Genomic DNA, 15,434 nt, shown 5'->3' on the forward strand with positions numbered 1-15,434 from the left:
GCGTCAATGATACTCCGCATTCATCATGATAAAATACATTACACCGCCTGCATTTGTATTCAACCACATCATTCGCACTATCAGTTTTGGAGAGGATGGGTTCTTGCCAGATGACTTGGTTTATTCTCTGAGTGTGTCTGAAGATAGAAAGTGAGACCACTCGGTGTCTGCCGTATATAGGCTGGTAAAGTACTATTTTGTTACAGTGCTGCTTCGAATAAACTCGCAGAATTATAGGAAACATTGATTGAAAACTATATAAAATCACTAAATTCCTTAGATGACTTTATAAGATGGTTGTATATTCTGATACCATAGAGAGGATATTACATCAAAAAACTTAGTAGTACTTGCAGCAGCGTTTGAAATGGGAAAGTTGAAGTCGTGTCTCATCTAGGAGCCTATATTATATAATATTTGCACTCTTATTTTCAAATCTAATCTATAATAGTTTTGATTGGAGAATCACTAGAGGTGTAGTGTTCACTGATAGTGATTGATGCACTTGCTTTTCTCCTCATTTTAAACCATAGTCACAGAGTGTTTTTGTGCTCCAGTAAGGTCTGATGGGTTCGGTGTGGACCACCCCTCACTGCGGTGCGGTAGGGAAGGATAAATATATCCCCCCTCCACCTCCACCTCCTCCTCCTCCTTTCGTTGAGTCCGCAACATCCTGACTGGCCAAGGCTGGTGATCGCAGGCAGCGGCAGCGGCAAGCCCCCCACAAGACGGATGAATTAGAAAACCTGCTGCAACCACCGCCACCCCCTTTTCTTTATTGTCTGTATTGAAGAGTCGGGCTTTAAACACTGCTGCCATCTTCTTGACAGTGTGAAGCGGATACAAGGTTAGTAAAACCAAGTGTTTTTTATTTGTGCACAGGGTTAAATACAAGAGTAACCAGTAAAAAATCAATGCAGAAGGCCTGTGTGTTTTCGGCTCTGTGTGCATGGAGCAGTGAAACTGTGAACCAGAATTTGTATGCAGGACGCTTTGCTGGGGTCCTGCCCAGCCATGGTTACATCTTGGCATGGAGAAGACTTGTTAGTCCAACTCCTTTAACTTCAACTCAGAGTGCGTGACAAGAGCCTGGCGCACACACATACATACACACTCAACTAGGCACAAGTGCGTTATCCTCCGCTGGAAAGTAACTGTCTGGTTGTTTTCTTACTCCGATGCACCATTCCTGGTCATTCCAGTCAGCGCTAATTATTCTGTGAAGTGAATCCCCAGCGCCTCTCAGATCACATAGCACTGCAGCTGCCCTGCTGTACAGCAGACCAACTGCAAGAGCTATAATAGGAATGAGAGGTAGGGTTGCGCAGCTGACGATGCTGATTCCGAGGAGCCAAAGCACTGCAGTCCTATTTAAGTCACTGGCCTGTCGATCTTTAAGGCTTATTAGTAAAATGTTATCTCGTTCAAACACCACGGGGCGTATCTGACACGTAGAACCTGCGTTACTATGTGTTGGCACCAGGAGTATCACATTTAGTTACTATTGTGAATTTTTATAAAATATTGGCAATATGCTGTTTTTCCCCTGGGTTATAATATAAGTGGTTGTCAGGGGAATCTTTATGAGAGGTGCTGATGATCAAACTGAAGAATCTACAGTTACACAGTAGTGTATACAGGCCTCACAACCTCTTGTGTTTTGTCTTCTTATCAAGCACATTTTAAAAATTATTACGTCCACACAATATTTCTAAGGCAGTACTATCAACATACATGCTTCATACTGACGCCTCAGGCCAAACTAAAACTTAACTATTTCCTTCAGAATAATCAACATTTGAAAAACACTGGTTCAATAAACCTAGGTAAACTCACGTTTTTAAAATGTTCTGCTACCATCCTTCAATCTACTTATTTTATTATTCATACTCATACTGTTTGCCTTCAGTCAGGTCTAATGTTGTGTGGCTGATTGCTTTTCAACCCGTTAGGCTCCCTGTCTACACATTCACCATGGGGATCAAGGCTGCCCTCCCCAGATATGAGCTGTATCTCTACACAGCTGTACTCGGTGTGGCCTTGATATGGGCTGGCAGTTGGATATTTGAAGCTTCAAGTGGTGAGTGCATGACATGTGAAGAGATGTCATAAGCACATACAGTGCACACTGTCAGTGTAACTCAAAAGATCAATGCAACAGGTTTACAAAGTTCATTGAAATCCATTCCTGTTTACTGATCCCAGAGCTCACTGATTTTACATGTAAAGAAAAAAAACACACTCCAGTCAACACTTTCAATTCAAATAAATCTCACTGAAAAATGTGTAAAATGTGAATTTTCTATCAAAATTGGCATCAGAAAATAAGATCCCTGCTTAAAACACTGCTCTACAGCTTTATAAAGCAGTGTAGTTAATTTAGTAGATTAAAAGTGACCCCTTGGGAATTCCTGCATATTCCTATTAATATGAAGACAATTTAAAGATGCTCCAATTACTTTCTAATTATTTTCCTAATGAAGATGTTTCCGTTTAAAAAATCAGGTGCAGTGAGCCAGCTAATCCCCAGACCCTTTATCCTGAAATAATGCTGCATGTTTGCATGTATTCAGACTGTAAAATGGTAAAACTAGCCTCTTCACACACTGATCTGAATGGACTCAGTGTAATCTGGTGGTTGGTACTGTGTGCCACAGTCTGTGCTGTCAGACTGACCAGGGCAGAGTCATGTTAGACATCATTTTGTCCTGATTATTTAGTATTTACAGTCTGTGTCTTAAAATGGTCATTTATGGCTGCTCTATCTGTGGGCACTGGTACTGCTCAGGTCTGCATGCTACAGTAGCACTATATACTGATAATAGAAATCTGGCTGTGTTCCCAGAGGTAAGAGGCTTTCCCTGACTGACCCTCACATTTTGATATCCTTTTTCATGGCCATTAGTGTAATCAGGCAAAGCTGGAGGAGCTGCTGTGGGGCCACGTGCCAAAAGGATTTGTTGCTGAGCACTGAATGTCTCAACAGCATTGCCACGATTCTGATCATTATCTTGCTTATTTTTTCTTCTTATTGTTATTTTGATCATTTCTGTGTCAGAGTTTTGTTCAGGTCATGCAGTGAACTAATCTCCTATAACCAGATTATGACTGTATGAGTGAAGATGTCAAAAATAGAAAGCTTTGCAATGAGTTCATTATGTAATATCTGATATTGACACATGTGCTGAATGTGGTCTCACACCTTAAATTCACTGTGAATAATCCAACAATTACACGAAAGCTGTTCAAATTTTGACTCTGACGGGACATTTTTCTCAGGAAGATTATGTTACACAATGCACAGTGTTCACATAGAACCCAAAAATAAAGCAGCCTAAAGTCTGAACTTACTGTGCCTCAGCCTAGAAGATTTACCACGTTCTACAATTATTAATTGAATGCTATCTCTGATGCACGATATCTCACATAGTGTCTGCTGACTGTCCTGTTTTTTCCTTCTTTATTTAGAGAATGTAAACAGAAAGACCTTCAAAGAAAGTGTGAAACCAGGATGGCATTACTTTGGCAGGAAAATGGTAAGTTGTCCATCTTGTGTAATTCTTATATGCATCTCATTGTGTTCTTTAGCTGGATTTACTGATGTCAAAAGAGAGTGCTTGTCATGTGTTAATGCACCTTCCTTTCCCACAGGATGTTACAGACTTCGAATGGATGATGTGGTTCACTACATTCCGCAATCATATCCTTTTTGCTCTCACCGGTCACGTGATCTTTGCCAAGATATTCGCCCTGATAGCTCCAAAGGTGCGTGCATGTGTGTGTTATAGAGACAGAAAGCCAGAGTGTGAATGTCCATGAGATATCACTGTATTCTGACTCCATACAGGTATCACTGCATGTTTCTTTTGTATATGTATGTATGGATAATATGTTTGTACATATGTGTGTGTTTGTGTGTTCGTGTTTGAACCTAAGCTTTGCTCCAATCAAGGCATCAGATGCCATTTGATATGTGTTATAAACACACTCAGTGCAAAGTAGCTTTGCACTGATGTTAACAGTACGTCTCAGGCTGTACAAGTAATTCATTAATAACAATAATAATAATAATAATAATAATTAAAAATAATCAATGTACCTCTATTCTATTCGACTAAACAAAGACATTTTGTAATATTTTGTACGTCAAGGTCTAACAAATGACTGACTCGATGCATGAGCATGAGTTGCATTCTGTTAGACTGTGATGGTGTCGATTGATTCTATTTATGATTTTTTCCTATGAATATTTTTGACATATTTAAAACAGTTCATTTTGTTTTAAACATGTTTTCTGTCTTGTTTCATGCTTACAATGAAGATTGGTATAGATGGATGTAAGGTAACATTAATAAACTTGTGAATTTTCTAACATTTCTCATGTGTTTGATTTAAACCATTGATATCTGGACAGTGTACTTGTTTTTTCCACCCACAATTTAATCTTTCCATCCTAAAGCGTATCAATTGTTGTAGATACAACAGTGTTATTGCACTAACACCACTACTCATGTGTGTTGCATTAAGTTATGAATGGTACAAAAATCTTGTCATTGCATCACACTGATGCTGGCCCCTCTTTACCCACAGCACAGATCCTTGATCTTTGGTGTGTACGGTGGTTTGGCAGTCCTGGTCACGATGGGCTGGACCTTCATGGCTCTGGTTCTATCTCACTGCATCATAATCTACAGTGTTGCACTGGTCAAGAGTAAATGGATGTGCTTTGCAGCTGGCCTGACCACACTGGCCTCCATCAAACTGGAACCCTATAACTCCTGGCAGGTGAGCTGGTGGTTCCAGGTTCAATCCCCGAATCAGCAATCAGACTATTCAATGCTTTAGATGCAAAAACACTCAATGCTCAGTTATTTGATTTGGAACTAGTCCTGAACTTTGAAGGAGATGTCTGTCTTGTGATCTTGCAAACTTTACAGATCAGAGGAAGGATCTTAAAGTCTTTAATGAAATAGTAGCCAGTGGAAACATCTGAGAACTGAAGTGATATGATTTAATTTTCTGCATTTTTGATTGAGCAGAAGGCATTGCATAGCTCCTACAGGAAGAAAAAGACAATGCAGAATGGAAAGAGCTGTGCAGAGTTCAGTTAAAATGTAAACAGTAGAAATAATATATAGATGAAGAAGTTACAATGAAAACTTGGTAAGAAAAAATGCATTAAAGAGCTTGAAGGTGATAAGACTGATTGTCAAAAGGCAAAATCACATGTTACAGCAACACAAGAGACAGGCTAAGAGGTAAAAGAACAGATCTAGACAAAATACCATTAGACAGAAAGATTACATTTATATACATAACAATACCTTACATTATATTAAATTAAATGAGCTCATATTTGTGCAACTCTGACAGCCTTTATGTGATCTGAACATAATATAAATATGGATATGTTTGTCTGTAAGAATAATATATATAAAGTACATAAAGATATATCAAAGTATATGGTATTTTATATAATATGCGCAGTAGAAATTTAAGGGAATCTAAAAATAATATCATGGTGTAATAAAAAATATAAAAAATAGAAGTAACATAGTACTTTTATACAGTGATATAATTCAATATAATGTGATGTTAGATACTGTATGTCCCTACTTCTTCTTCTGTCCCTGTTGTAATATTAATAGTAATACAGAATTAGTCAGAATTTGCAGGTGCATAGTTGTAAAATTCAAGCCAAATACTGAGTGATCTGGGTAATCCAGAGGTATTGTTGTCCATATGAAAAAGATGATGTTTGAGGTTCAGAGTAAGTCTTTCTCCTCTTTCAGGAAGCCTTGGTGACGGGCTCCTTCAACCTTCAAGACATCTTGTTCTATGGAGGCTGCGGCTTCAGCATCATGCGTTGTATGAGCTTTGCTTTAGAGAACTGTGAGAAGAAGGACGGCAACTACACATTCTCTGACCTGCTGAAATACAACTTCTACCTCCCCTTCTTCTTCTTTGGACCTATCATGACTTTTGACAGGTATCATGTCCAGGTGAGGATTTAAGATTAAACTGAATGTGGTGACTGACTGGAGGACTATAAGTTATTATTAGTAAAAGTGAAAAATGAGCCGCCCTCTAAGGTTTGACAGTAGTTATTAAGCCATCACTCAGGATTGCATATTGCATGAGAAAGTTCCTGAAGGCTCATGTAACACCCACATGCAGTGTCATTTTTGGACAGCTGATGCAAATATGTAAGATACTGATGGGTTTATATAACTCCATTTTAATTCCACAGACAGAGACAAATATCTATCTATCTATCTATCTATCTATCTATCTATCTATATATATATATATTCATATATATATATATATATATATATATATATATATATTTCTTTTAAGGAAAAGAAAAATTACAGCCCATTTTAATTATTTTTCATACAAAAATGTATGTACTACTACTCTTACTGTTGCTGTTCATACTATAAGAATAACCTTTGCATATGTCAATTACTAGAGAATTCTAACTCCAATGTATAATATGCTAAGATGGTCTTATAATCTATCAAAACAAAGATGGCTTGTTCACAAAATAAAATCTTTTTCATTCCACAGGCAAACAACACTCAGCTGACCCGTAAAGACAGGGAGATGTGGAACATCACCACCAAGGCTTTGTTGCACCTGGGAGTTATTTTGATGGTGGACATCTTCTTCCACTATCTTTACATTTTGACAATCCCCAGTGACATGAAGCTGGTCACCAAGCTGTCTGATTGGTGTCTGGGTGAGTTAGACATATATAATAATGATGGGCCTGGCACAGCTGGTACTAATGATTTTATGATTACTTTTTTAATATGCTGATCGTTGACATTCACATTGGATTTATTCACTGTCTTTCAACTGTTCAGCTTTAATTCCATAAGAAATACAAATCATAATTCATCAATAAAACTGTAAAGAAAACATAGTTTTATCTGTCACTAGTAGAAGTCCTACAAGTTACAGCTACTATTGATGTACCTTGAGGTAAACCTGCCTTGTTTCCACTTTTCCAGCTGGCCTGGCTTATTCAAACCTGGTGTATGACTGGGTGAAATCAGCTGTGATGTTTGGCGTCATCAACACTGTGGCTACACTGGACCACCTGGACCCTCCTCAGCCCCCCAAGTGTATCACCATGCTTTATGTCTTCGCCGAGACGTACGTGTGACCTGTGCTAACTAGTTGTGTGCAATCTTAAGAAATCATAGTGTAGTTTCTCTGCTGACCATGCTAAACCTTGAAATTGTGTGAAAAGATTTACATGGAAAATGTCTTTTTCAGGCACTTTGACAGAGGCATTAATGACTGGCTGTGCAAGTGAGTGTTTGAATTTAAATGTATGGGCTTAAATAACAGAACCAATTATATAAAAAAAATGATTTTGATTCTTTCTTGCATTAAATGTGAGTTTTAATATTGCAGGTATGTTTATGACTACATTGGTGGAGATCATGATAAAATTTTCAAAGAACTCTTGGCAACTTTCTGCACTTTCGCTATCACCACCCTGTGGCTGGGTCCATGTGAACTGGTTTACATCTGGTCCTTTTTCAACTGCTTTGGCCTCAACTTTGAGCTGTGGGTGGCCAAGTTCTTCTCCCTTCCACCATTTTCTACCATTGAGGTGAGAAAAATGATAACACTAATGTTTTTCAGGTGGAAACAAGTAGATATAAAGTACTTTCTTGCATATCATCTTATACCAGATACCTGAATGTATTAATGTGTCTTCTGTTTCTAGGGTGCTATGGGTGAAGCTATGTCACGCAGGATCCGTGGTGTGTTCAATGCTGCCAACTTCTGGGCCATTGTCCTCTACAACGTTCTATCCCTTAACAGTTTGGACTTCGCCAAACTGGTGGGCAGGAGACTGATTTTCAAAGGTAGGGAACAACAAGGGCATATTATATAAAATAAAACTAAGGCTTTCCTGTAAGTTCCAGTCAAAGCAAAAACAACACACACACACACACACACAGACTTCAAAAGGCCCAGAATCTCAAGGGGTGCCATCCTCCAGAGATCACATGACTCTTTGTTGCTTTCCTTCAAATAGAACCGAAAGAATCTTAACAACTGAGCACAGAGAAAGGGACAGGTTGTTCACAGGATTATCTGCAGCTGAACATCTACTCTTGGCACTGCACAAAGAAAGCTGCATTCCTTTAAAGTCATACCTTTCAGTTCTTATTTCTTCTCATTTCCCCTCTCCATTTCTTTCCACCTTTTTCTTTTTTCAGGTTTCCCTCTATCCACCCTCTCAGTGTTACTTGTGACCTACTGTGGCGTGCAGCTGGTGAAGGAGAGGGAGCGACAGCAGGCCCTGCTGGAGGATCCGGAGCCGGTGAAGCCAGTAGATGGTGGCAAAGAAAAAGCAGAGTAAAACACAGAGTTTCACAGACTTCATGGTCAACAGCCACTGTTCCATCTTTGGCCTTGTGAACTATAACTGAAACAGACTCTAACAGCCAGTCAAGCACCTACATTGTTCAGAAGCCTATGTTATTTGTTTTTGGTTTTTTGCTTTTGTTTGTCAGAAGCAAAGCAACATTTTGAACTGTGAAATATCCTCAAGTGCACTTGCTGTAGATAATCGCCACGTCCTCTGGCACAAACCCACCGACGGTGCATTTTGTATTTGTATTTTATCCGAACAAAAGATTGTTTAGCAAAAATATAGGCCTTCCAAATATTTTATCACATTATACTTAACAGTATATACAAGGACATACAGTATTGTAAAGGAGCAACTACTGTGCTCTGTGTAGTTGTCTCCTATGTTCATTTTAGAATTTTCATCATCGTCATCAACATGATTATTTTTAGTCAGATGATGTCTCAAGTTTGTTTTAGGTCCTAATCATCACAATATTTAAACATAATGAAAGGCTAAAAACTTGAAAAAACTTGAAATCAGGGTGCCACGAAGGGAGTGCAATGAAGAAAATAAACAAAGGGTGCTGTGGAGAACCTCCACATTGCTTGCAGCTGATTGTAAAGTACATTAGCTCTACTGTCACTAAGCTAAATACAAGTCACAATGTATAGGATAGTCTGTTTTAATGTTGATTGAGAATGTATTTGATCTCTTATAGTGTTGAAGAACTGAATGTAGTTCAACTGTCCAGAGATCAACAGCTTGCTCCAATACCATACCATCTACAGGAGAGTACTGTGACATTTCAGGATATCTCTCTCCCCCCTCTTCCACATGATACAGGTCCTTAGTTCACTATGAAAGGCAACAGGCCCAGCAGGGAATTTGGGTCAGTCTTACTCTGCCTGTCACCAAAACCTGCTGTGTGTCTTCAGTGCAGCGGATAGAGGAGAATAAGTTCATACAGATTGCGACGCCTTTTCTCACTGTAAGGTTTTTATTCAAAAGTGTTTAATTCAAAAGTTTGACTTGAAATAAAGTTTTGTTTTTAATCCAAGTGACAGTCCTCCTGTGAGTTTGTTTTGTTGTTGTATGAAGAGGAAATTAAAATATATGTATTGCTGTTTGCTTGGATGGTCTGCGTTAAAACATTCATCCATTTCATTTTGTTCAAATAGATGGAGTTCATTATAACTGAGTTGATACTCAATGTTTTTGTGAGACATTCTCATCTATCACCACAAGGTGGCCCAGTTTGACCAAAGACTGCTATCATAACCAACAGTGATTACATAATGGTGATAAATAAAAACATTAAAGGCCCAACAACCCATGACCAGTTTGGCTTTCATGTTCATTTCAAAGGGACAGATGATCCTCTTTTTTCCTTTAATGATACGTCTATGGTTTGTTCCATAATTAACACACTCTGTGAAGTATGGTGAAGTATGTCACCTACTTTTATTGTAGCCTGAGGAAGGTTTGTGGGAACACTGTGAATTAACAGTTAATTGAATAAAGATTACGTTTAAGTGTTGCTCCCATGTTTAATGTGTTCATGTTTTTTCTAAGACATGAGGCTTTCTGGTGTCAGGTGAGGTTTATTATGTGACACACTAATCTTCCTGGAACCACTGTTGTCTATACAGAGTGCGGTATATACTATACCTCTACTGCTTCAGCAGCATTACTAGTCAAGCCAGTATTACACTGCATAGAAAAGACAACTTGGTGTGTCAAAATATCAAAAATAACCAGATTCAGTCAGGCTGCCTGGTGAGTTGTTCTATTGGATTAAACTTTCCATCACCCCCCTGCTTAGTCATTCAGCTGTTTGTGGGGGTCTGTGTGGTATAAGAGTGGATAGGTCTTGTTTCCTGTCCACCAAAATGGATTCCTCAGCTTTGTGAGGGTCCTGTCTATAAATACCAGTGACTTACAGAGTGACTGACAGCCACCGACAGCTGCAGCCACTAGCCAACCAACCCGTGGACACTATTCACAGCAATCTGAGCAGCCCTGTGAAGGCTGACAGTCCTGCTTCTGTTGTGGAGAGTGAGTAGGGTGCCCACGAAACCCAACCAGGACCGGGCAACAGAACAAAATGGCTGCCATGACTATAGACCCAGCGGAACAGCCTCGGATGTACCAACAGACCCTCCTTCAGGATGGACTGTGCGACCTGTTGGAGAATGACAAATTTGTGGATTGTGTCCTCAAAATCCAGGACAAGGAGTTCCCATGCCACCGCTTGGTTTTGGCGGCCAGCAGCCCCTTCTTCAAGGCCATGTTCCTGTCTGACCTGGAGGAGAGCAAGAAGCGTGAGATTGTCCTCAAAGATGTGGAGCCAGGTGTTATGGGGATGATCCTGCGCTACTTATACACCTCTGACATTAATCTGACAGAGCAGAATGTCCAGGATATCTTCATGGCTGCTAACATGTACCAGATCCCCTCCATTTTCTCTGTATGTGTGTCCTACCTCCAGGATAAACTGGTGCTGGGTAACTGCTTGGCTATCTTCAGATTGGGGCTGCTGCTGGATTGTCCCAGGCTCACTCTGAGTGCTAGAGAGTTCATCTGTGAACGTTACCAGGTTGTTGTCAGGGACCAGGACTTCTTGCAGCTGGACCCAAGCGAGTTGGCCCTCATCATCACCTCAGATTCCCTCAATGTGGAGCGGGAGGAGCTGGTGTTTGAATCCCTGATGGACTGGGTCAAACATGACGAGAAAAGCCGGACTAAGGACCTGCAAGAGCTGTTGCACTGCATTCGTTTTAGGCTTATACCTTTGGATTACTTCAAAGAAAAAGTGGAGCGCCACCAGTACATCCGGTTCAGCCAGGAGATCAAGGAGGAGTTGGATCTGGTCAGGGATGCTCACAGAGGGCGTCTGCCAAAGCCCAAGAAGCTCAGCCGTGATGAGGCAAAGGGGGGAGAAGGAAGTGAAGACGAGGAGGATGGTGATGAGGAAGGGTACCTGCCGGGCATACTCAACAACAACCCTCGCTTTGGGATGTTTGAGATAGACCTGATACTTATGATCAATAACACAGGGACTGTGGCCTACGACCCGGTGGGAAATGAATGCTTCGTGGTGTCAGAATCCACAGAAATTCCCAAAAACCACTCCAGCCTGGTCACCAAGCAGAACCAGGTGTTTGTTGTTGGAGGACTTATCTACAATGAGGAGGATAAGGACGACCCATTCAGTTCATACTTCCTACAGGTAGTGTATCAATCATAAAGACCACCTGTAGTTCTTTGTTATCTGAAAACAATTTGCTTTTCTTACAGTTCTACTTCTTTCTACTTCCTGTAAAACCCATTTTAATATGTATCTACAAAATGTTGATTTCTTCTATATTTCACTACTCACATATCATTCTATTCATTCTCAGTTTGACCCAGTGAGTTCAGAATGGTTAGGGATGCCCTCACAACCCAACCCTCGCTGTCTGTTTGGGCTGACAGAAGCAGAGAACTCCATCTTTGTTGTGGGAGGAAAGGAACTGAAGGAAGGCGAGCATGCCCTGGATTCAGTCATGATCTATGACAGACAGTGAGTACAGACGTTCATCTTGAAATGGAACTTAAATACTGAGAGTCACGCTGATAAAGTTTTCCATAGATACAGTAATTGTCTCACTATGCATTTATGGCAGATTCATTGGATTTCTGAATGGTTTATTTAGCTTTAAAAGAGAAATTTATCAACCTATAAAGGAATCCTTCAGTTTAACTGAAAAATCACTATTCAGAGATAAATGTTTTTCTTTGGACAACAACGTAGCTTTGTGAATTCTTTGGCATTTCCATCAGTTTTATTAGAATTGTTATATGAGTCAGCAGAGTCATCTTCATCATCTAAAGAGTCACTGTTCATAATATTATACATGTACAGTACATGCATTTACCCGGTATATGTTTTTGTACACAGGTCATTCAAATGGGGGGAATCAGATCCTCTGCCTTATGAAGTATATGGCCATGGAACTGTATCCCACAAAGGTCTTGTCTATGTTATTGGAGGAAAGTCTGAGAGCAAGTATGTAACACTCCAGATAGTCTATGACTTAACTATAACCTGATATTTTACAGTTAAATTACACACCAGGAGTGTGTTTTTACAATGTGGATTCATTTGATAAAAAGAACATTGTTTCAACATCCCTATTCAACATCTATACATATTAAATATACAGTTTCTGACAGTGATATCATATTGCCAAATAAAACCTTAAGGTGCCAGACTTTGTTCTAATCTTGTTGTACTATTCATTTTGTAAAAGCCAGCATCACTTTGAATGTTTTAGAACTGAACCAATCAGCATTGCACTTCCATAAACCTGGGATACTCACAAGTAACACATTAAAAAAAGACAGAGAGGAATGTTTAAAATCAAAGCAGCAGAGGTCCAGTTTACCTGACTTTTAGTCCCTAGCATGGGTAAAGCTCCAAAAACACAACACAACATCATCAGTCGTTGTCATTTAAAAAAAGGGGAAAAAGCTTCTATATGAAGCGATATATAACTGTGACAGGCTGAGTAGTACTCATACTCACAGAGTGTCCCTTTAACACACTGTATTACATGTTTTATTCAGGAAATGCATGAGAAGAGTCTGTGTCTACAATCCCACTAAGTTTGAGTGGAAGGACCTGGCTCCTCTGAAGACAGCCCGCTCCCTGTTTGGCATCTCCATCCACAAAGACCAGATATTTGTGGTGACAGGGGTCACAGACGCAGGCCTCACCTGCTCTGCGGAGGTCTACGACATTGCCACCAACAAGTGAGACAGCTGTTTTTTTTTTTTTTTTTTTATGACCTACTTTATCTCATGGTTATGATGTGAAGCATCTGTCCACAGTAGTGAAATGACTCACCAAGCATGAATAGTAGATCATTAGGTCATAAAATTGCGCTTGTTGTACTGATGTGTATATCATATGATAATATAGCAGCTTATTTAACAGCATCATCTTCCCTGTATGTGTGGTTATTATACTGTTGTCCTCCAGGTGGTCTGAGTTCACAGAGTTCCCTCAGGAGCGCAGTTCCCTTAACCTGATCTCTTTGGGAGACTTCCTGTACGCTGTGGGGGGCTTTGCCATGATGCCCAGTGAAACTAGTGAGGAGCCTGTCCCAACAGAGATGACTGACATCTGGAGGTAACAGTCTACATTACCTGGCTATAATTTTACAGTATGCAAATATTCAAAAAATAACACATTATAATGTATTTAGAAGCAAATATAAGGAGATATAAGGGTGTAATGTATATTAACAATTATGACTTCTCTGAAGACATATATAATATTATTACAACTGCGTTTTACTTTGTTGTCATTCATTATCTATTTATATACCAGCTTCAGGCTGCACATAGGACTTATAGTTGTTGACAAATACATTGACAAACACTTATATCTGCTTATAACTACATAATAGTGTAGTGTAATAGTGTTATAAACTATTTAGTACATGTTTAAATGTGGCTTATAAATGCTAAATAGGAGACCTTAAGGTGTAACCTTTAGCTAAGTATGTCATTGCATTTGTTCAAATAAAAAGGAAACACTGTTAGATTAACACCCCAAGATTAAGATGAAACATATATTTTGTAAACTTTGCCCAAACAAACTGACCATTTTCACCTCATAACAGAAAAAACACAAATAAGTCTTGAAATGTTCTGTTTTACTCGTTGTCAACAAATCCCATGAAAAGGCTAAAAGCAATAATTAATTGATCCTACTAACATAAAGTTTCTTGTTATCAGAGCCTGATAAATCTTATTCTTCTGTGCCATAGAGCTCCACCACCTTTAACACTCACTTAATAACCAAATGTGTATAAATCTGCAGCAAAAAATAGTCCACCAAAAACACACTGATATCTTCTGCTTAGGTTATATTTGCTAAAAACTACAGTGACCCTCTGTTTTAGGAAATGAGTGGGTCTCTTCAGAAGATAAAGTTTTAAAGATTGTTGTTCCCACTAAAGATTTCCATCTTTAGTGGGAACAACTAGGGTTGCAGCTGAGTGCCAAAGACCAGGTAAAGTATTTGGGGACAAACTGATACATTGTTTGGTTTTGGTATATTCACAGGAACTGCTGACAATAAGGAAAGCACAGAATAAAAGCAGACTTATAAAACATTGCAATTATGGTTGCATGACACTTAAGTGTCCCAGTTCCAGGGTCATGGTATTGTATACATTGTCTCGCTGTCACATAATACTGACATGGAACTAACACATTATTATTAATGAGCCTAACTTTTGTACAAATTTCCGCCTATAAAAAAGATCTATTTTTGTATATAATGTGTTTCAAATGGAGACAAAATGTATCTTTCATTCCAAAAATTCAATTTCCATTCTTTTTCTGTACTATTAATACTATTAATGGAGATATGACAGAAAGGCTTTTTCATATCAAATCAGTGTTGAGATTTCATTTATTATTACTGCCTGCTATTTTATAATCCTATAGGACACCAAACACTAACACATTTATCTTTCCCACAGATATGATGAGGCAGAGAAGAGCTGGACTGGGATTTTGCGAGAGATTAGCTATGCAGAGGGATCCACTGTTCTTCCAGTGCGTCTCAACACTCTGCGTCTCACTAAGTTATAACTGAACTGGACTGTTGGTGCCATGAGTTTAATGATATAGCATTAGCATACTCATTGAGTGTACTCATTATGGACATTGGCCAAAAATTAGCTTGGGGTACATAATGCTTCAGGGCAGCAATTGAGTTTGGTCTCTGAGGATGAAAAAAAGTTCTGAAATCAGCATCAGCTTGTTTTATCTCTTGTTTTACAGCAGGGGGAGACACACACATGCTAAGTCTATGTAAAGCTGGAAGACAAGTTAGAATATCACACCAAATTTCTTGTATAAAAAGCTAAAATGTTGATTTGTACATCTGTTTTTGTTATCTTATTTCTTAATTTTTCTTTACTACCTGTTTGCTTTATTTAAACGGGAATAAACATAAAGGTTGATTGTGTTGCTTTCAATGACCACTCACTTC

General features: G+C 39.1%; 2 protein-coding genes across 3 annotated transcripts; both read left to right on the forward strand.

Moving 5' to 3' along the window:
• Positions 1-81: 81 nt before the first annotated feature.
• hhatla (hedgehog acyltransferase like, a) lies at positions 82-9,440 on the forward strand. Of its 2 annotated transcripts, XM_018677495.2 has the most exons (14): positions 82-184; positions 558-847; positions 1,953-2,080; positions 3,469-3,536; positions 3,652-3,765; positions 4,322-4,342; positions 4,591-4,785; positions 5,793-6,002; positions 6,574-6,745; positions 7,020-7,164; positions 7,288-7,323; positions 7,429-7,630; positions 7,748-7,889; positions 8,247-9,440. In XM_018677495.2, exons 3-14 carry the CDS (start codon positions 1,975-1,977, stop codon positions 8,387-8,389), a joined length of 1,554 nt encoding a protein of 517 aa, XP_018533011.1. In that variant the 5' UTR covers positions 82-184; positions 558-847; positions 1,953-1,974; the 3' UTR covers positions 8,390-9,440. The 2 variants fall into 2 exon arrangements, with proteins under 2 accessions (XP_018533011.1, XP_018533012.1); XM_018677496.2 differs by lacking the exon at positions 4,322-4,342 and having other exon boundaries at positions 83-184.
• Positions 9,441-10,336: 896 nt separating this feature from the next.
• LOC108883911 (kelch-like protein 40a) lies at positions 10,337-15,423 on the forward strand. Its single transcript, XM_018677488.2, has 6 exons — positions 10,337-11,612; positions 11,785-11,945; positions 12,324-12,431; positions 12,992-13,177; positions 13,407-13,556; positions 14,920-15,423. Exons 1-6 carry the CDS (start codon positions 10,488-10,490, stop codon positions 15,029-15,031), a joined length of 1,842 nt encoding a protein of 613 aa, XP_018533004.1. The 5' UTR covers positions 10,337-10,487; the 3' UTR covers positions 15,032-15,423.
• Positions 15,424-15,434: the final 11 nt, after the last annotated feature.

The sequence above is a fragment of the Lates calcarifer genome, linkage group LG4 (assembly GCF_001640805.2).
Source record: "Lates calcarifer isolate ASB-BC8 linkage group LG4, TLL_Latcal_v3, whole genome shotgun sequence".
NCBI classification, from domain to species: Eukaryota; Metazoa; Chordata; class Actinopteri; family Centropomidae; genus Lates; species Lates calcarifer.